This window comes from Echeneis naucrates, chromosome 20 (assembly GCF_900963305.1).
Source record: "Echeneis naucrates chromosome 20, fEcheNa1.1, whole genome shotgun sequence".
Taxonomy (NCBI): domain Eukaryota; kingdom Metazoa; phylum Chordata; class Actinopteri; order Carangiformes; family Echeneidae; genus Echeneis; species Echeneis naucrates.
Window position 1 is genome coordinate 14,670,839 of NC_042530.1, and position 21,945 is coordinate 14,692,783.

General features: G+C 43.0%; 3 protein-coding genes across 3 annotated transcripts; 1 reads left to right on the plus strand and 2 right to left on the minus strand.

Moving 5' to 3' along the window:
• The first annotated feature begins 16,226 nt into the window (after positions 1 to 16,226).
• LOC115060610 (histone H2A-like) lies at positions 16,227 to 16,613 on the plus strand. The gene has a single exon (XM_029528569.1). It carries the CDS (start codon positions 16,227 to 16,229, stop codon positions 16,611 to 16,613), a length of 387 nt encoding a protein of 128 aa, XP_029384429.1.
• A 2,018-nt stretch (positions 16,614 to 18,631) lies between these two features.
• LOC115060605 (histone H1-like) lies at positions 18,632 to 19,264 on the minus strand. The gene has a single exon (XM_029528566.1). It carries the CDS (start codon positions 19,262 to 19,264, stop codon positions 18,632 to 18,634), a length of 633 nt encoding a protein of 210 aa, XP_029384426.1.
• A 1,849-nt stretch (positions 19,265 to 21,113) lies between these two features.
• On the minus strand, positions 21,114 to 21,488 carry LOC115060615 (histone H2B 1/2-like). Its single transcript, XM_029528573.1, has one exon. It carries the CDS (start codon positions 21,486 to 21,488, stop codon positions 21,114 to 21,116), a length of 375 nt encoding a protein of 124 aa, XP_029384433.1.
• Positions 21,489 to 21,945: the final 457 nt, after the last annotated feature.

Consider the following 21,945-nt stretch of genomic DNA (forward strand, 5'->3'; position numbering starts at 1 on the left):
ATTGCCTTGACCTATCTTTCTTCTGGTTGCTTGCTTTGGGTTGATGTGTCTTAGAAACAGTCCTTTCGAAGTGGACAAAATGTTGACAACAATTCTGCTTAAAAGGTTAAAGTGTGTCAATCTGTCAAACTGCTTCTTTTAAAAAGGGTGTTCGAAACCACCACATATCGATGGTTTGCTATTGAATCCATCCATCCATCCATTACTCAAATCGCTTATCCTTATTTATCCTGGACAGGTCATCCGTCTATCCCAGGGCTTAGAGAAACCCACCCATTTACACTCAAACTCATTGGCACAAGGCACAAGGCCTGCCTTTGGACTGCAGGAGGATGAGAAAGTATCTCCAGAGATCCCATTTAGGGAAAGAGAGAATCTGCAAACTATGCAAAGAAAGGCACCAGGCCCAGGTTTGAACCAAGAATCCAGAACTTTTTTTCAATAAGCCAAGTAAAAATTTGGGAATATCTGCTGCCCTTGTCCGCTGCAAACATTGACATCTGACTGGCCTTAGGATGATATGTCTGTGTACCATTCCGGCAGATCTGAAGAAGTTCAACACTGAGAGCAGAGAGCTGAAGGAGCTACGGAAAGTGGAGAAAATCAGACTGAGGAACCCAGCAGATCGAAAGAGCATTGGATCCTTCCTTAAGGTCAATGTGGGTTCACAAAATACACTTTCGGCCTTATTTCACAAAATTCATTCATAATTTATGACTAAATAATGTGGAGGTTGAACTAACTTTGTGCAAATGTTAATAGTGTTGTGAGAAATGCACCAAAGCGACAAAGAAAAAACTGTATTTCTTTGTGGGGGTTTATTTAAATCTATTTTATTTCTTTAACTTTTTTGTCTTCTGTTTCTTTAGTTCTGTGACTTCTGTCAATCTTGTACACAGTATGGCTTATCTTTAGAGTCACGCTGCTTGGTGACAACAGGCTTTATGATACCTACGACACTTATTACACAATCACAGTTCAAGTTTCGTGCTCGTCTCACCTCATTTGTGCTGAAAATGTCAGTTTCCCGTGTGTGTGTATTGCATGGAATGTTGGTAGCTTAGAGTGGAGGAACCTTCAGTTAGAGTGCGTCGGTGAGGTGATGATTACCAGAAAACAAAAAAAAAATGTAAATCGCACTCATGGGCACATAGTTTGAGGTACACGTCATTTTCTCCAAAATAGTAGAGATTCTTGTCCTCTCTTGAAAAATGTGTTTACTTCAACAGTCAGACAAAGCAAATTTGAACTGTGCCCCCCTAAAGGACATGCTCACCACTCTCTCTGCTGTTTCTCCCCTTGTATTTTTCTCTGGCGGGAAGGAGAGCCTTCAAAATCTTTGGTGCCAGGACTAATGTTCAGAGAAAACCGAGACGGTAAAAGTTTGAACGCAAGCTATTTAATGTGCCAACTGAAAGAAAGAAGGTGACTTCCAATGTTAATGTGAGGGACTCTGAAAAGTCAGTAGAAATGAATGTGTAGCAGGTGCGCTGTTCCTAGCCCCTCCCAGTGCAGTGCTGTGGTTTCTTGTCCCACTGATTGCTGGGCGGGGCCACATACCTTTTATATACGGGTTTGGTGCCTTCAGTTGGTCATCGTGGTGCACGCTCTTCCTTCAGGGTACAGGTATGCGCTCCCGCCTGCTTAGCGTGCCATATTGCGCAGCAGTGCCACAGTCCATTTTCTGCTGCAGGTTGCAGATTACTGTTGCCGTTGGGACCGGGCTAACCCGCTAAAAGCCCCCTTGCGTGGGTTTGTGCATCCTTGTGGTGAGTAGGCGTTGTCTATTCTCCGTCCTCCTCCCTTCGTATTGTTCACCTCCTTGCTAATGATTAATCATTTGTGCCACAGTCTGGACCTTTACTGCAGAAGTTGGGGAGTAATTCCGCTGCTTGGCATGCTGTGATGCGCCACCGGTGAGGTCTTTTCAGAGACTAATTCAGCGCCCTGGCTCGGTGGACGGCGCTGCTGTTTTGGCTCGATAGCTCAATCTGACCCTACTGTCTGTTTTGATTTTAATATTGCCTGGTTCCGCTGTCAGAATACAGCTGTGTTGATGCAGCTGTTTTAGCATTCTTCGCCGTTACTTTTGTTTGTTGATTTCATTAGTTATTTTGAACATAAATTAATTCCATTTGATATCCTTTGTATTGCTTTATTGAGTTTAATTTCTTTTGTAGATTGCTAATTGTCTCTGATATATTTGAAAAGTCAAATTCTTGTATTTACTTTATTGCTTGTTGTTTGGTGTGACAGTGTTGTAGTTGTGAGGTGCGGTCATTTTGCTGTTTGTCTTCTCCCTGTGGACATAATGAAGCAGCTTAGCAACACCTATGGCATAGCAAAAAGCTGTACCACGCCATATCATCCAGAGGTTAATGGTAGTACTGAGTGGTTTAATCAGACTGTGTTAAACATGCTATGCTCGCTAGTGTTGGATCGCCTCCCACATGCTCTAAGAAAAAGAATAGAGGGTTAGGGACGAGCGTGACTGCTTTTTTTTTTTTTCCTTTTTCTCCCTCCTCGAACCCAGCGCGGACCACGGCGTGATCAGCTGATCCACATGCTGAGAAGACCAGCACGCCAACTTTGTTACCAGAAGCAACAAAGAACATTCTTCTTCCGTGGTCTTTACCGCTTGTCCGAGGGATTCATCACGCCGCCGTTATCTGAGCATAACACGGACTGCTAGACCAAGCTGATGTGGGGAATTCATATGTTTTGTAGTGGTACAAAACACGAATTCAGGCTTTTTGGCCAATGAGACCCTGAGGGGAGGGTATATAAGGAGGTCGTTGCCCTCCTTGTCCCTCTCTGATCCTTGGCACCGAGCCACTCCCACTTCCTGGTTGCTGTCTCCGCTCTCCGTACAGACAGGATGTCCCTCCATACTAGGGACAGGCTGCTGCACATGTCTGGCTCTCGTTGAATGGTGCAACTGGTTTTATTTGTGTTAGCGGGTAGTTGTGGCCGCGGTTACTGTTTCCACTCCAGTGCGCACGCGTCATTGGAGGAGTAAGCTTCTGGACTCATCCGTGGACCTCAGACGCTCCAGCTCTCAAGGCAGCACCTTCTCCCTCCTTTGGTCAGAAGGACGCCTACAAATCAGGGCCGACCACTGCCTGGACACATAAGATAAGTTGCTTGTGAGGCCACTGCAGCTTCGCCGGGCCGGAGTTGAGCTGGACTCCAGCCTATGCTGTACACTGACTTCATGCTGATGCTGACATGGCTCACTGCTGCTCTACATCTGCGCCCCTCGGCGCGTCTCCTACTGGGCGTCACGTCCTGGCGCATGGACTGTGGCACCTGTTCCAAAACGCTCCCTCTGCCGCGTCCTTGGTGGCCCGCGACGGGGAGAGCGCGTACGTGTGTCTACGGGGATGATGGGACCTTGGGACCATCCCTTATAGCATTCTGTTTATTTATTTTTTGGTATAAGAATGGTCTCTCTGGCCAGAGGTTATTTTCTTTGGGTTTTTTATTTTAGTTTGGTTCTTATCTAGAACCAATAATCTATTGATTGTGTGTAATTCTTTATTTTGTCTAATTATCTACTTTGTCAAGTTAAGAATCAGTTATATTTTGTTTTGTTTTGTTTTTTTTTTCCCCAAAAGAGCTTAATTGTTTAATTTGTGCACTCAAAAATAATTCATTGGATGAACATAATTTTACCTTGCCACCTATATTCCATCTAAACAAATCATGTTAAGTCAGTCTATCTTGATTGTGTTAGTCTGATTAAAGTAAATTAAGTTAGTACAACATAATTCAATCATGTTGGATGAACTAATATAGATTTTGTCTGTTACACTATTGTAAATCTTGTTGGATGAACTAATATGTTCTGTTATACTAATATCTTGTTTTAGTGTTTTCACTGTTAGTGTAAGCATTGTTTAATTAAATTACCAAAGATCCACTAACATACATAAAGAACATGCAAAAACAGTTTTAGCACTTGGGTGCGACACAGAACCAACACCCGATCTTTGTCTTTAATGCATGTCTCAAATCCTTCAAAAAACTAATTAAATCAATTTTCTCCAGGACTTATGTTTGTGTCAGATATTAACTAAATGATGCATTTGGGAATGCTGTATTAGGAGTTAGTGTCTACAGTCTTACAAACATATGGGCACTTCTGTCATTTAATGTTTAATATTCAAGATGCAATATTCATTTTCAACCATTGTCAAAAATGCTTGTAGAATATTTTCCAAACAATATAATTGAGACTCAGTAAAAAAAAAAACAGCCTCAAACAATCTCAACAATGCAATACAATGTTTGCATAGCTATAAAAATATGCATTTTATCACTTTAAACACTGAATTATTACAATCAACACGTGCACCCTTTTCTTTTTAAAGGAAAATCAGAAATGGTGAAAAAATACTGTAAAAGAAATGTCATAAAAATAGGAGCCTTCAACAAGATGAAAATCTTAATCTCAGTCATTGTGCAAACTAAATGGTCTGTTGGAACATCTTTCTTCTAATTTTGAACTTTCAAAACAAAAATCTGCATTGGCAGACGTGGATTAATGCCATGCTTGAATCAGTCTTCATCAGGCTTATTTACCCTATAAAGCTTGTTTTTTTTAGGAACTGTGCCTTGGATGACAACCTCTGCCCATTCAGCTTCAGCAGAATCTTCTGCAGGACTTCCAAAGTGCATTTGAGCTCGGGTGGGTAGCTCAGGTTCAGACAGTATATCGGTCCGAATAACAGTGCACAAGAAATCGCAGGGCCCCCCAAAGCACTGAGGACCTCCACACCTTCAATCAGGACACCAATGTCCTCTGGATCATCTCCAGGCTCTGCACCCTCAGTCTGTATGATGTACACTCCCATCACAGTTTGTTCCATTAGGAGTTGGCCTCAATGTCTGTGCTCTATGGAGTAAAATATGACAATAAATACATTTGCTATGAGTCTAGACAAAGTATGGAAATATAATTTTATGAAGAAAAGAAGTACAAATTAAGTTGTACATTTGGAGATGTACAGAAGTAATACAGATGCGTACATTACAAACATGGTACAAAGTGAAATCTAAGGTGGGAAGGCCTGGCCTGCCTTTGTACTAAATATATTAAAATTGTTAATAACATTTTAAGAAATTTAAAACATGAATTCAGGCAATTCTATATCTCTAGTTTTCAACCTTGCAAAAACGTTTCGAAATAGCAGATGATTAAAAACAAGGGCAAAGCAAAATGTACTTTAGTTGTACAGAGTTTTAATGTTTAAATATGCAATATTTATCACCCTTAATTTGTGCTTCAAATTTAACACATCCAGCAAGTAAATATGTGCTTTCTCTGACTGGCTACTTTGTTACACTTGGTGTATGTAACTCACCATATATTGCTTAATGAGTTTTTCATGGTCTTCGTTCAGGTAGACACAACGACTTCAGGATGCATGCTCGTCGTGTATGTATTGTGTCATCCTGTGGAAAAAAGGGAACCAGGATTCTTGGAACTTTAGCTTACATACATAGAGATTTATGCTTCTGTAATAGTCATGTAAGGGACATAAAAAGTATTTCATAAGCATAGGTCTACACAATTTAATACAAACCTTGGAAATGGCCACCATCATCTGTCTAATTTTTTTCCCAGCTGCTCCACCTTTCCCTTTAAAGAGCTCCATCATGCGTGGAGAGTATTGGTCGAGCTCAGCAAAGAATGTGGATAGGAGAGGTACAGTTGATATGCGCATGAACTCGTCGATCTGAAAAACACCAACAATACACTTGTCACTCATCCTATTTGAACATCACAACAATATACAGCACAGGAGGAATGAACAGTGAATTACTACTGTAGCTGTTCAATCATGATATTGTGGTGGAAGGAAAACATTTAGTACGATTTAAGATTTTTCTAAAATTAAAATGCTTCAGAGTTTCGCAAGGTAGGAGGACAGAGACATGGGAGGAGAGAAGAGGTGGGAGGACAGACAAGGGAGGAGGAGAGAGGAGGAGGGCAGAGGGAGGAGGACAGAGAAGAGGGAGGACGTGAGAGGAGAAGAGGTAGGAGGACAGAGAGAGAATGAATGTTAAGACCTGACCTGAAGCCTTTCTAAATAGCTTCAACCAACTGGTCATTTGATTTGCCATTATCCTCCTGTACTTGTCTGCACGCACTCCGAGGTATACATAAAACCTGAGCACATATAGGACATTCACCTCTTTCTGAGTAAACAGAGCCGGCCATCTGCTTTTGAAGTCTACAACGAGGGGCTGTCCTTGAAGAACTTCTTGCCTTCTATATGAGAAAGTCTTTTCCATTTTCAGTGCCACTACATGGTCATTGTTTCTCTTCTTAATCTCTGAAAGCAGCACAATTCTCTCGTTTTCCAGAGTGTCAGTCGTTTCTCCTTTTGGATGCTGCGGACAGTAATTAACTTCCGCTCTTCTGGGCTTTTTCACATTCAAGGCTGCTTTGTCTTGGGCCTTGTTCTTCAGAGAATTTATGGTCACCTCGTGACATCCAAGGCCTCTTAGTTTGGTCCTAAAGTTGGCCATTTTATACTTGAGGCTAATCTTCCACCCGTAACAGCCATTAAAGGATCCCTGCTCCTTCAGACAAGGATGCTTTTTCACAAGAGCTTCTGCAACATTATTCAGATCATTGTCAGTTGGGTAGGCTTTGAATTTAACGATTTCTTCAGCCAGCTGTTCCAAAATGTGTGACTTCAGTTTTGGTGAGGGGCTAAAATGACTTCCACTAACACTGCACTCGACATTGGCCTTATCAAGTTGCAGTTCAGCATCATAGTTGAAACCAGGGATTGTGAAGACACTTGGCCAAACTGACAGCCTTGTAGACGATGATGAACCTGAAGATGAAATGGGGTCTGTATTATCCGTTTCAACTGAGGAGACTGACGATGTATCTAATAAGCCTTGGACTGCTAGAGGTTGACATGTCATTGTGTCATCATTGTTGTGAGGACATAAGTATACAATCTTTATAGTTGCTTTATCTTGTATTTCGGAGGTCACTGACAGGTTCACAAACTGATTTCCAAAATCAGCATCTTGATATTGAAGCCGAAAATCTTCTTGCAGTCCAAAACTTGTCTTCATTGTCTGGCACAATTCCTGTATGGAGTCCAGTATCCCTGCTGGCAGAACTAGTTTCCTGGCATCATCTTCACCGAGGATAACTCTCAGTCTTATGGGCTGGGCCATTGTGTGGACCTAAACAAAAACAAAAACAAAAAAAAACACTGGTTGAATATTTTACAATGAAAAAGGGACAGAGACAAGGTAGGAGGACAGAGAAGAAGGAGACAGAGAAGAGAGAGGAGGACAGAGAAGAGGATGAATGTTAACCAGTTTAAAGACCTGCAGACTTTCTAAACAGAAAAAAAAACACTGGTTGAATATTTCACAATGAAAAACAGAGTCTCTTACAATAAATGATAATTAGACAAGTGTTGATATTTATTTTTTATTAAAACTAGGATCTTATCTTATGTATTACTCTGCTTTACAGCTATTCTGATTTAACTTAAATAGCATTCTTTTAAGTACCATTTGATTTTTAACTAAACACGTATTTGATTCAGTCAGTAAGCCAATGTGTATAAAGTTCAAAACTCCAAGCCCCAATTGCTTTTTGGTGTGGCTTAGGGTCCAAATCTACCTTAATCCAATTTAAGTTATACATAGCGGAAATCTAATTGTACATGATCTGCCAAGGCACTAAGGATATAAATTAGCAGTGCTGCTAACTCTGAAATATTTGACTGACATATCTGCTGACATATTTATATCTGTATTCTTCCTGATGTTCATTATGCATTGTCCCTTTCAAATTAACATTTAAATTAAATTAAATCCAGGTATGAAGGGCGTGTATGGGTTTTGCTTGTACACATTTAGGCAATGAATTAAATTATCAGGTAGAAATTCTGAACATTCTCTGCTCCAAGCTCCTCAAATTTGATCATTTTCTGTCTTATAACATAAATTAATATATTTTGGTTGTGGACTTCATTACTTGACTGATTACTTAAAAATAATAAATGAATACACTCATTCATCATTAAAATCATACCTTGCATGATTTTACAACTTACTGTGCCACGTGATGTGGGGGAAAAATACTTACAAACATTACTTCTGTCTTTCCAGTAAGTTTATGTGTCTCTTCAGAGTAACCAGACGCAGGCCTCCCACTGAATAGACAGCTAACGGATAGTCATCAAGTAGTTCCCCATGCTCAATCAGAGACACGTCTCTCACATGTGACATGTCAAGATCAAAAGATCTAAAGTGCTCTCTATACCAAGCGGAGCACTTTTTCACAATAAAATATATCTTGCCTTGCAAAACACAAATCTGCAGAATTTCGGCAAACTCAGGAAGACCAAATAATTGCCCATGGACTACAATCATTCCCTTGTTGTAGTTCATACCATTGTATGACACACTTTTTGTAATATGGACATCAGTCTCATCTGGTAATCTTTGCTTAATGGCACTTGCAATGTCACTTTGCAAAACATCAACTGGTACTGATGACACACTAGTTACCACCAAAGGTGTCCTATGGTCAGAAGAGTGCAAGTCTGAGGCAATTGTGAGCTGGTGTTTTCTGGCAAGCGTGAGAAGTATGTTTTTAAAACAGCTGGTATGGCGGGCAATCTGTTTGAAGAAACTATGTTTCGCCTCAAATCTCATTGTCCATTTATGGATAAGAGGCCCAAAGACGCGAATCAAAGCAGGGTAGTGCTCCAAATAATGATGTTTAGGGAGAACACGGTTGTTTGGAAAAAGTTCTTGGTATCTCTGGCGATGTTCACGGATTTTACACTCAAGATATGCAATCGACTCATCAGAGTGGACAGGGGCTACGGCAAGCTCCACTATGTCTGAGATCCAAAAGAACATGCCATATAGGTTCATCCTCGGGAACAAGTGGACCAATAATCAGAGGCAACAATTTCCAGAGACCAGAGACCAATTTCCATGTGCATTTCCACCAATGCTTTTTTTAACTGAGAAAGTCTGTGGTATTGTGTGTGGCTGATTGGTTTTATCTCCCCATTTGTACTCAAAATTTTGGATTAAATTGTTACGTTTTTCTAAGTTGAAATACTTTTTAGAGATCAAAAGAGAAAACCAATGAGCAAGCTCCACAGGTATTGTGCCCTCGAACAGATCACGTGCTACATCTGGAGGATAGCCTGCAGTGACATGAAAATGGGTGAGATTCTTACTCAAAATACAATCCCGTCTAACTCCACAGCACGCATTTGCCGTTTCTAGTGCACACTTCAAATGGGCTTCATGAAGTTCCCGTGTTCTACGCTCAAACACACCAGCAGTCAATGATTGGATTTCAGATTTCTTGGCAGTGAAGAATCTACAGATGTATTCCCCAGAAAAACTTTTCGACAAAACCTGCCAGCCCACGCTGACACACACCACGCTGCTCCAAAATGACCAGATCTTTCAAAAGTGGATCCAAGACTGTTTCGTACCCAAATTTCCTCAAATCTTCACTTTTACAAACAACAGCCAAATAAATGGATGACAGTACAGAATGAGAGCCAGGAGGCAAATTGTCCGAGCCCCAGTATACGCCACAAAGCTTATGCTTTTTGCGTGAGGTCCCAAGAGGATTACAAACCTCAAAATCATCAATATAAAGTTTTATGGAAATTCTCAACTCTTCAACTGCTAGAAAGCTATTGGTTTTATAATGCTCACCATCTCGAAAAGACGTGTAAACCCGCTGATCACCATGCCAATCCTTTCTGTTTTCTTGAGCTATGTGTTCTTCAATCACTCTATTCAGTAATTTATTTTGACTCAGTATTACCTGCAATGACTGCAATAAAGGGATGTACTGAAATGACCTCCTTCGGTCTACAGATAAAATATACTCAACAGGCTCTACAACCTTAAAATTTAGCATGTAGTATTGTTTTCTTTTATAAGATGTGGCAAGAGAGCCGCACTTGCCCAAAATTTTAGCCACAGGATTAGAAGCACAGACAGAATTGGCAAGTTCTTCAATAACAGCCTGATCGATATGGAGATTATGGCTATTGAAAATATCTGTAACTGTACGTTTTGTGACAGGTGCACTAGCTGAACTTAACAAAAAAATGCAACTCCTCCAATAATTCATCTACTCCTTTTGCTGGAATATGAAATATATGCTCCAATTTCAACAATATAACTGCAAATTTTTTCTCAATTAGTTCTGGAAGATTTTCAACAGCACCGTCATCACTTTCTGTCACTGACTCAGTTTCAACTTCACCATATAATACATCTGCAGAACAACCAGCCCTCACATTATCAGAGATATCTGACACTTGCAACGGGTCCACAAATGTAACTACACTGGCTTTGAGATCTTTCAGTGTGTGTGGATGATGCTTCCTGTTTTTGTGTGTGTAAAATGTACTGTAAACATTTGTCTTGAAAGGGCAACCAAGAAAAACACAACTAACTGTCTCGTTACTTCGCAGATGTGTTCCTATATGAACGAAAAAACCTTTCTCAGTGGAGAGGTCACTGCATTCACATAACTCACATTTAAAAGTTACTGAATTGGAAGTTATCTGTGTAACCTGTGATGAATGAGCTTAGAGCTATAGACATGGGTGTTCAGTCCACTCCACGTCCTGAACGTGCATGGACAATTTACATATATACACAGAAAATGTTGGCTTCTTCCATAATGATGATATAGTTTATAACGTTTAAGTAATTTGTACCTGCTACTCTCTCTGGTGTCACAGTGCTTGCACTGCCACATACATGTCACTGAAAGAAAAGAAAAGAAAAAAAAATCAAAAACATTAGTATATGATAAGTAAATATACATTTCCTCAAATAGAAAATACCCAATTACAGGGCAAGGGGGTGAGAGGGGGGTGGGGGGCAAGGCCTAATAAACTACCAGTACAGTGCTACATGCCGACTAGATAACTGGTACACAATGATAATAATAATGTTAACAACTTACCATGTATTTTTGAGGTGCATACAAATCTCAGGGCAAGGGGACACTACCTAATTTTGGGATGTATTTCTGGTAAAAAGAGAAATACAACACACTGTTTCTATAGTGAATAGGGCAAATTACAATATCTATAATTGCGTACACTGAAATGTTAAGACTATTACTTAACCTTAATGAAACAATTTCTGTTGGCGAGGACATATGTCTTTATCGAGATCACACATAAGTTACTGCACCACAGCTTTCAAAGCTTAATAGTTTCAGCAAATTTACACAGCCGTTTGCTACCTTCCCAGAACTGCAGCTCCAACTCATGATCGTCTATCAGTTATTTAGCCTGGCTCTTCGCTGAAAAATGAGGAGCCATTACAAACGCCGGCTCTCGCGCCAAATCCGAGCCAAATCACACTCACACTCACACTCACACTCTCACACACACACACACACACACACACACACACACACACACACACACACACACACACACACACACACACACGCTAAACGGACTACGAAATCTCTAATAGAAAACATGTTGCGGACATTTTTTTTCTTTTCTCAACTCGTTTTTCGGCCACAGAATGAGCCCTGACCCAGTGCCTCACGTAAATAAAAACTAATGTTAAGCTAAGTTAAGCTAGCATTAACGGTGAGAAACACGAGTGACTAAAATATGTCTCACAAATGTCTAATGTGTACAATTTATCACTCACGCTTTTCAAATAAATACATTCCTGTATATATATCTGAATTACTTACCTTTAATATCACGGATAGCAAACTATCGCTCGATAGACTCCGTCAACCTTTCCACTCCGACTTCCAGAACTTTCTCTGACGGCAGTGGGCGTGGCGCATGCGCAGTAGCTATCCCTGTCAGAGTCATTGATTTGAAGGACCTGATTCTCATTGGATTGAAATGAATGAATCTAATTCATCTGATTTTTCTTTAATTCATGTTAAACCAACAAGGATGAATCATTTAATGTACATAAACTCAATGAATTAATTTAGAGAGAACATATTTCTGGTTTGTTAATCGAACACATGCCCTGGGTGAGTTTTTTAAGTGTGTTTTTGTTTTTCTTAAACTGACATTTGTTATTTGATTGTCTATTGTTTATGGTGGTTCCCTTATTAATTGTCTCTCTGTTTGGTTTCCTTTCTAGTAGCTGGGAGCCAGCAGTGGAGGTGGTGTCCCGGGTGACGGTTTCTCTCTGTTGTGTGGCCTTTTTTTGGTTTGTTTTTCCTACACCATTTGACTTGAGTTTCACGTGTGAGTGGGGTGCCCTTTAACCCTCCTGCCCCTCCCTGCTGTGTCTTGTTATACAGGAACCAGTCATCCCCGCCTTTCCCCTCAAGCAATATACAACCCATCGTGACGCCACATGTTTGAATCATAATCTGGTAGTGTAACAGCAAAGCAGAACAGCCTATGTAATCATGGCCTTGAGAAAACTGCTGAGCAAGAAAAAGGGGGGGAGACCCGAGAACTGCAAAGGCTCACTGTCATTTGAAAACAGAAAAACTCCATAATAGGATAATAAACCCAGAGCATAGGGGGTTCCACGGGGTACAATGTTTATCCTCACCCGGTTTACTTGTCTTCGCATTAAGACTTTGGGACAGCAACCATGAGAGGAGCATAGCAAGTGCGGTTGCAACACTGAACAACATGTTACAGCAAATCTCTGCCTGCCTCCCTCTCTCCATCTCCCTCACCCTGGAGGAGCGGAGCAACCAAAGTAAGAAGCTTTATGTCTGGGCAGCGACAACTAGCATAGTGTGCATTGCATTTTGTTTTACCGTATCTTTTGATTATTTGGGAATTCAGTTTATCTACTTTGTATAGTTTTCTTCCCCTAAATTCCATAAAATTGCAAAGTGATTGGTGCTCCAGATCTTGTGTCGGCCATCATGTGATCAGTGATGACTCAATATCACTGGTTGAAGGACCAATACCCGACCAGTGAACTCCGCTCGCCGGCTCAGCTATTGTGTAGTGATATTGTAACAATCAACTGTGTCAAACTAGAACAGCCATTTATCCAGAGTGTTATTTTGAATAATTATTGCTGTGAATAAATTATGTTATATGTCAAACCGTCGTTGTTTGTGATTGTTGTGGCTATAATTGTAACAATTGGTGAATTTATAACAGCCAGTGCTCGGATTTACTCCTTCTGTTAAACCTTTTGACACTTGATATTGATTTTGCTAATTTGGACATTGATCCCTGGTAACAGTGTGGTGCCCCAAAATGTACTACTCATAGGAAATAGTTTTAGACATCAATAATCAGTTTTATCGTCATTGATATTAATTGCCAATCTCCAAATTACCCCTACTAGTGCACAACACTAGAAACAGCAAAGCAAACCTGTTGAGTTAGCATTTGCATATAAGAAAACGACACATTGTGCAACAGGTTATGTCCCCTCTTTTCTTATGTTTGGAAGACATCTGCCACTCCTTGTAGATGTAGGATTAGGTGTGGGCCCCCAGCAACCTCGCCATGAACTAGGTGGATGGGTACAAGACTGCCAATTTTGGTCTGTCCCAAGGAAGGTACAGAGACTAAATTGATTCTTGTTGCATGGACTGCCAACGTCAAACAGTGGGGGGATGTCACACGGGTGAAAATATAATTTATGATTTTTTATGAGTATAAAATTTTTATTTGAATGATTTGAATGATTTTAGTGTGTGTGTGTGTGTGTGTGTGTGTGTGTGTGTGTGTGTGTGTGTGTGTGTGTGTGTGTGTGTGTGTGTGTGTGTGTGTGTGTGTGTGTGTTGTGTCATCGCTGGTTGCCTTGATTGCATGTTGCATGTTTTGGTGTGCTCTTATTTTGAAAATTCTTCACCTGGTGCTAAAGCTCGACAACCGCAACCAGGAGGATGGAACATTTGGCTGCAGAAGGAGACAGCTAAACTCAGAAGGAGAAACGCAGACAGCAGGCAGAGATAAAACTCTGCTCCTAAACTGAAAACCAGCCGGAGAAGTACCGACCGGAGGACCACGGCAGCGCCCACAGTACCGGATCTAAGAGGAATACGACAAGTCGTTGAGCCTTCTCCCTTCCCCCGAGATAAGACTGTTTCCCCAGGATCATTTTAGTGGACTTCTCTTATATTTTAGCTTTTATTAGGCCTTGTTTTATTTCTGTGAATAAATTATTTTATATCCTCCCTACTTTTAGTCTGTTCTTGGTTTTAACGTAGTGTTCCCAGCCTGAGTGTTTTAATTATTAATTTACTCTTAAAAAAAAAAAAAAAAAGCCATCCCATTTTTCACATTTATCTGCCACACCTTAAAATCAGGTCGGTGGAAATATTGTCTAACATTAAACCGGTCCATGGCGCAAAAAAGTTTGGGGACCGCTGGTTTAAGGAATCTAAAACACAACACAACACGAATTTGTTATTTATTTGTGAGGTGGTCAGTGTTTCCCCCAGCAGTGTAGGTCTAAAGCAGCATAGCTAAAAGTTAAATGAACTTGAAGATTTAACTATCAAATTTTAATCAGTATAAGCTTTAAGCCTTCTCTTGAAAATTTCTACGAGCGCTTTGTGTGTAAACAGGCCCCATGGCACATGAAAAAATTCCCTGGAATTTTGTAGTTAGTGACTCGGGCTCTGCATAGTCACTGTTGTCTCTGTAGGCAATGACACGACTATCATCAATAAATTATGCTAATTGAGTGAGTGAGTGACTTTCCTGACTGAGGAGCTGGCAACCCTGATCGTTACACGTCTGTCCTAAATATATGAACTAGGAGGGCCCTAGAAAACATACAAGTGTGTTCAGCAGACTCATTTGTTCACTGTCACTCTGTGCATGTTCTCACTCATCCAGGCCATAGTCATATGTGGCAAACAATTGACTCGAAAGCAATCAGTTCTCTCAACCAAAATGTGATCGGGGTGACTTTGGAACATAGGACGGTACGTGGGGTTGCTCATCCAGGCAGTAGGCCCTGTGGCACTGGAATTTTCTAGTGTAGTGCCACTGGCTTCAGCACAGAGGCACTGCTTTACTTTCTCCATACTTATATATTCTTTATATTTATTAATATAACATTCTCCACACTTACATATTCTTTATATTTATTAATATAACATTCTCCACACTTACATATTCTTTATATTTATTAATATAACATTCTCCACACTTACATATTCTTTATATTTATTAATATAACATTCTCCACAGGTGAAAGATATGAGCACTTCCACTTTTCTGAATGACTTACGTTAAAACACAGTAAAACAAGTGAAATTTATGTGTAAACTGTATTGAAGAAAGGTGATTTTGATGGAATGAATGAATGAGGATTTCCCTGTAAAGTTTTGAGTGAAGTGGCTCTTAAAAGAGCCTTTGTAGTTGTTGGAGCGGCAGCGGCAGCGGAGTTTAAGCTCTCTCTCCGCGGATGCGGCGGGCCAGCTGGATGTCTTTGGGCATGATGGTGACTCTCTTGGCGTGGATGGCGCACAGGTTGGTGTCCTCGAAGAGGCCGACCAGGTAAGCCTCGCTGGCCTCCTGCAGAGCCATGACGGCCGAGCTCTGGAAACGCAGGTCGGTCTTGAAATCCTGAGCGATTTCTCTGACCAGGCGCTGGAAGGGCAGCTTACGGATGAGCAGCTCAGTGGATTTCTGGTAGCGGCGGATCTCTCTCAGAGCCACGGTACCGGGCCTGTAGCGGTGGGGCTTCTTCACTCCGCCGGTGGCCGGGGCGCTCTTACGGGCTGCCTTGGTGGCCAGCTGCTTCCTGGGGGCTTTGCCTCCAGTGGATTTACGGGCGGTCTGCTTGGTTCTTGCCATTTCGAGCACTCGATCTCTGCGTCGACAGAAGAAAAGTATCCGCTGAAGAAGCGGGACTCGGCTCTTAAAGAGTGGGACCGGCTGCGAGGATGTGACGCTGATTCAGTCCTCCGGCTCCTGATTGGTGAGCGGCTCCTCCGGAGCTCCGCACCGCCCAGAGGAGCCACCCAGCAGCCGCTCAGCTGCTCTCAGCCTCCGCTGCTGATTGGACAGCGGTGGCTGATTTGAAACTGCCGCTAAAAAACTCCCAGCAGCTGCCCCGCTATAGGAGCCTTTTCCCCTGGTTGGTCGGGCACCGTCAGTCCCGCTGGCTCAGCCGATATAAGGGAGGGTTCAGTCGCTGTAATCGCCACTTTCTGTGCGCTTCAGCTCAGCGATCAGCTCAAATCTAAGACTAGAAAAATGAGCGGAAGAGGCAAAACCGGCGGAAAAGCCAGAGCTAAGGCCAAGACCCGTTCATCCCGGGCCGGGCTTCAGTTCCCGGTGGGTCGTGTCCACAGGCTGCTGCGCAAAGGCAACTACGCCGAGCGTGTCGGGGCCGGGGCCCCCGTCTACCTGGCGGCCGTGCTGGAGTACCTGACCGCTGAGATCCTGGAGCTGGCTGGAAACGCTGCCCGCGACAACAAGAAGACCCGCATCATCCCCCGACACCTGCAGCTGGCTGTGCGCAACGACGAGGAGCTCAACAAACTCCTCGGCGGAGTCACCATCGCTCAGGGCGGCGTGCTGCCCAACATCCAGGCTGTTCTCCTGCCCAAGAAGACCGAGAAGCCCGTCAAGTCCAAGTAGACTCCTGCTGCTGGACAACGTCAACACAAAGGCTCTTTTAAGAGCCACACACTTACATCTGAAAGAGTTAACGTCCTTATTCCCACCAACAAAACAGTTTCACGTTGAATATTTTCCCTGCTCAATTTAAAATTTTCCTGCTCAATGTTAAGATGACACTTGCGTTTCAAGTAGTAACTTTCAATCAACGCTCCACTCATCACAAACAAATAATCTCCCTGAATTATGCAGTTTACACACAGCCCTACTTCTGGAGTTGATTCAACACATATAGAGATTACATAAATTCTGAATCACCAGTTAATGCCAGAAACGATGAAGTTGAGGTTGAATAATATGAGGGCAATGGGGGCAAAAACATATATAGAAAGGAAATGTAATTGCCAGATGAAATACACTTTGGAAACTCTTGTTTAGCAAATGAAACTGAGCACATTGCAGGCCGGTTTAAAGTTGTAACACATGCATGGCGCCGTTACATAAATGTATATATTCTTAGATTTTGTGTGTGTGTGTGTGTGTGTGTTGGATTTTTGTCAGGCAGCCATGGTTCCACAGGGGGTTGAGTTAAGGAGATAACTGTAAGAAATCTTGGAGTAACCTTTGGCCAGGACATGTCATTTGTCCCTCACATAAAACGGGACAGTAGGGCAGCTTTCTTCCACCTGAGAAACATTAGGGAAATCAGAAACATCCTTTCTCAGGATGATGCAGAAAAACTAGTCCATGCGTTTGTAACTTCTAGGCTGGACTACTGTAACTCATTATCTGGATGTCCAAACAAACCCCTGAAAAGCCTTCAGAACGATTCAGAACGCTGCTGCACGAATATTAACAGGAACTCGGAAAAGAGATCGCATCTCTCCCGTGTTCGCTGCTCTTCATTGGCTGCCGGTGAAATACAGAGTAAAAAGTAACCTCCTTCTGTTAACATTTAAAGCTCTCAGTGGCCAAGCTCCATCATATCTCAGAGAGAACATGGTTCCTTACTGTCCTTGTAGGCCACTCCGCAGTCTAAATGGAGGTTTACTTGTGATTCGTTGAGTCTCCAAGAGTAAATCTGGAGGCAGATCAGTTATCAGGCTCCTCTTCTTCCTCCGAGCTCGAAGCAAGTATACTGCATTCACTAACCAATTTCTCCCGAAGTCTCTGTCTCTCTCAGTTTCTCTCCTGTCTCACCCTGTCCTCATCCTGGAGGTGTATGAAGCCAATTATTGATCATCATGGGGGGCAAAAAGTTTTTTACTGTCTGTCGCACACATATACACACAGAGAAGCTGGCCCTGTATGCGTGTAACTTATTCGTAATGTGTGATTTGATTTGTTTGATACATACGTTAGAACATTGACAGCTCTCCCAGCAACGGCGCAGAAACACAGCAGTTGAGATGTGAATGCTGCTTACATTGTTATTTTGCTGTGGGGGGCGAAGACTTTTTAAGGGGAGAGGGCTGAAGCCCCCCTCCCACCATGAGTGCATGGGGTGAGGGGTGTTAAATAAATCTGATTTGACGTAGACAAGCTGGATGAGCTGACTGTGTGTGTGTGTGTGTGTGTGTGTGTGTGTGTGTGTGTGTGTGTGTGTGTGTGTGTGTGTGTGAGTGAGAGAGAGCTAGAGTGTATTTTTTTAAAAACCAGCCAGCCATAAAAACCACAAGGGGGTGAGTTAAGGAGACATGGTTTTGTTGCATTGGATGATTTGTTGATCTTGTCAAAAGAAAACCGAAGAGGTTTAAGAAGAGGTTAGCTGGCTTGTGGAATTCCACAAGTTTCCATGCCATGTGCTGTTTGTTTGTCTGTCGCCTCCATTAGAGCATTAGAGAGTGTAAATGTGTGAAGAAGATGTGTATGTGGATGCGGATGCGCTTAGTTGAGGCACGCTGAGATGGATGCGCTGTTGGCAATGAGGCCGAGTTGAGAGGAAGCAGCTCTGAGCTTGAGGTGTTTGTTTGGCTCTGAAAAGAGCCTTTGGTAGAGGAGGAGGAGGTGGAAGTGAAAGAATGTCAAAGGCAGCTAGCTCACTTCTTCTTGGGTGCTGCCTTCTTGACTTTGGGCTTGGTGGCCTTCTTGACCACCTTCTTGGTCGCCTTGGTAGCTGCGGCCTTTTTGGGGCTCTTGGCTTTGGGAGCGGCCTTCTTCGGGCTCTTGGCTTTAGGAGCGGCCTTCTTGGCGGCGGCGGCTGCAGGTTTCTTGGCCTTCTTGGGAGCGGCCTTCTTAGCGGCCGCTGGCTTCTTGGCCGCCGCGGTCTTGGACTTCTTGGTCGCGGCGGGTTTCTTGGCTGCGGCGGGCTTCTTGGCTTTAGGAGCGGCCTTCTTTGCTGCGGGCTTCTTGGCCTTGGGCTCGGCTTTCTTGTTGATCTTGAAGGAGCCCGAGGCGCCGGTTCCCTTGGTCTGGACCAGGGTCCCCTTGGCCACCAGGCCCTTGATGGCGGTCTTGACGCGGGCCTTGTTCTTGTCCACATCGTAGCCTTCGGCAGCCAGAGCCTTCTTGAGGGCGGCCAGCGAAACGCCGTTGCGCTCCTTGGACGCGGCCACGGCTTTGACGATCAGCTCCCCCAGGCTGGGGCCCGGCTTCTTGGCTTTGGGGGCCTTCTTCTTGGCTGCTTTGGGCGGAGCGGCGGCCGCGGCCGGAGCTGGAGCAACTTCTGCCATGATTTCCTCGGAGTTTCGGAGCGCTCGCAGAGACCGAGAGGAATGATGAGACGCTCCGAGCAGGAGGCGGTCCTTAAACACACCATGAGAACCGTGGAGACTCAGTCCTGCCGAGGCTCCTCTCCGCTCTCTGAACGCCGGCACACTTGTGTTTTCTCGGCCCTCACAAAACTCTCCAAAATCCCCGTAGGAGAGGAGCTGAAGGCGGACAGCCGAGGCAGCCGATGGCGGACACGCTTGTCTTCGTATTCAAGTCGTCAGCAGCCCTGATCCTCTCTGCCTTTTCTCTGTGGAGCCTCGAAACCTCACCTGTTCACCGCGGTGCCCAGCGCTGCTCACCGACTTTCCTCGCTCCTTTTGCTCCTAAAATCATTTCAGATGCCCCAAAAATTCACCAAAACACCTTTTACAGCTGCTCCGCACACATATTCACACAGCCACAATAAAACCAACCACGTGAAGACGATCGGTTTGTAAGAAAGTGCACTTATTTTCCCGACAGCAAACACACTGCTGATGGCTGAGGCTGATGGGAAGTTGATGCAGACTCCGTCAGGAGCTGTGAGCATTTCACGAGGAGCAGGATGGAGATTACTGAACACGTTTCGTTTGGTTTGTCGGGACAGAGGAGTTGGTGTCCTTGTTTTTCTTTCTTTTTTAATTTTAGCATTAATATGAATAATCTGAGGAGAAACACGGACATTGGTCATCACACTGTTGATTCTCTGTGGAATTCAAACTTTGAATTTTGAGCACGTGTGTGAAGGTTCTCTTTCTTTATTATGATTCGAGTTCAATTTATCCTGTATCCAGATTTTGCTCTCATACAGCTGTGTATAACAGCCAGCATCTACTGAAAGGAAAACACTCCCGAAAAATGTCTGAGCCACACGTCAATCAGGTTACAAATAAAACGCAGAAAGTGAAACATACATAGCAGATCGACAATGTCTTTTAAACTGTTTAATTTAACACTTGACTTTTCCACAGCTGACATATTTGAAAATAAATGTCTTAATTGTATTTATTTGTATGCAAACAGGAAGGCAGCCTTTATTTTAATGCGTTGAAAATCATATTAATGTACGCAGTTGTTAATGCTCTTTCTGCTACCAAGCTAAACCCTAAAAAACACAAGTCAGATCCTCGATTAGCACTGACATTGCAGCTGCTTGGTGTTAAAGCTGCTTCCTCAAACGTGCACATCAACGAAGTCCATTTGTGTCTGTGTTTGAAAAAGGGGGTTAAAAAAAAAAAAAACAATCAACATCTCCTTCCTGGCAGCATTGAGGAGGGGTGAACACCCTGAGTTGAAGCATTTGATTGTAGAGAAATGTTCAGTGGTTTGGATCTTCATGGAGATGATGTTGTAAATGCGATACTAAGTGAAACCGTGTTATAAAACATTTTTCTACTGAAGATATTTAGAGACTTTCCACCGACGAAGTGCATCTCTGTGTGAACTTGAACACTCACTCTGGTCTGACATTAGTTGCGAGTAGAGGTTGAAAATTGAGGGGGGAAAAGAGGAGAGAGAAGGGGGAGAAGGAAAAAAAAAAAATCATAGTATGTGAAGAGCATTTAGCACTCACACGCTAATGAAGTTTCAGCTCAGTACTGGTGTCTTTGTAGAACAGTGTAATATAACAGAGTTGCTGTGTTACTGCGAAGAGTGAAGGCAGCGGTGTGTCCACAGAGTCCAGCTGGGCCTCTGAGTGTGACTGAGCCGCAGTAATAATTCTAGCTGAAGCAGCGTTGTTGGTGTGAAACAAGGAGTTTAGTCTTGTAGATGAAGTGTGTGGCTCTTAAAAGAGCCGTTGTGTTGGCTGCTTGGTGATGGTGGTTGTGTTCACTTGGAGCTGGTGTACTTGGTGACAGCCTTGGTGCCCTCGGACACGGCGTGCTTGGCCAGCTCGCCGGGCAGCAGGAGCCTGACGGCGGTCTGGATCTCCCTGGAGGTGATGGTGGAGCGCTTGTTGTAGTGAGCCAGACGAGACGCCTCGGCGGCGATGCGCTCGAAGATGTCACTGACAAACGAGTTCATGATGCTCATGGCCTTGGAGGAGATCCCGGTGTCGGGGTGGACCTGTTTGAGCACCTTGTACACGTAGATGGCGTAGCTCTCCCTCCTGGTCTTCCTCCTCTTCTTGCCTCCTTTGCCGGCGGTCTTGGTTACGGCTTTCTTGGAGCCCTTCTTGGGCGCTGACTTGGCGGGTTCAGGCATCTCGGATCTGATACTGAATTGTTTGCAGAATGAACTGAGGAGGGGGAGACTGCATTTATACAGGCTGCATGCAAATTAGACGGTGTGGCTGCTCATCTGTGATTGGCTAAACCGCTCAGCGCCGCGGTGTAGTGTTTCTTTTCTCATCTTATTTTACACAAATTTGCAAAATCTGCAGAGGGAAAAAACCTGAAAAATCACCTGAATATGAATATATGAATATACCTGAATACAGCTCAACACCTGTAATATAGCATTAACCCTAACCCTATAAAATACGTTAAAATGCCTTTTTCAAAAGTTTCAACAAAAATCATATCTTTAATTCTTTAATTATGTCAAGGACAAGTATCATGTACAGAATCTAACTTTATATATAAAAATAAATAAATAACTTTATTCCCAATGTGTTTAATGATTTGTTAAACTAAACGTGATTAAGATGTTCAAATAAAAC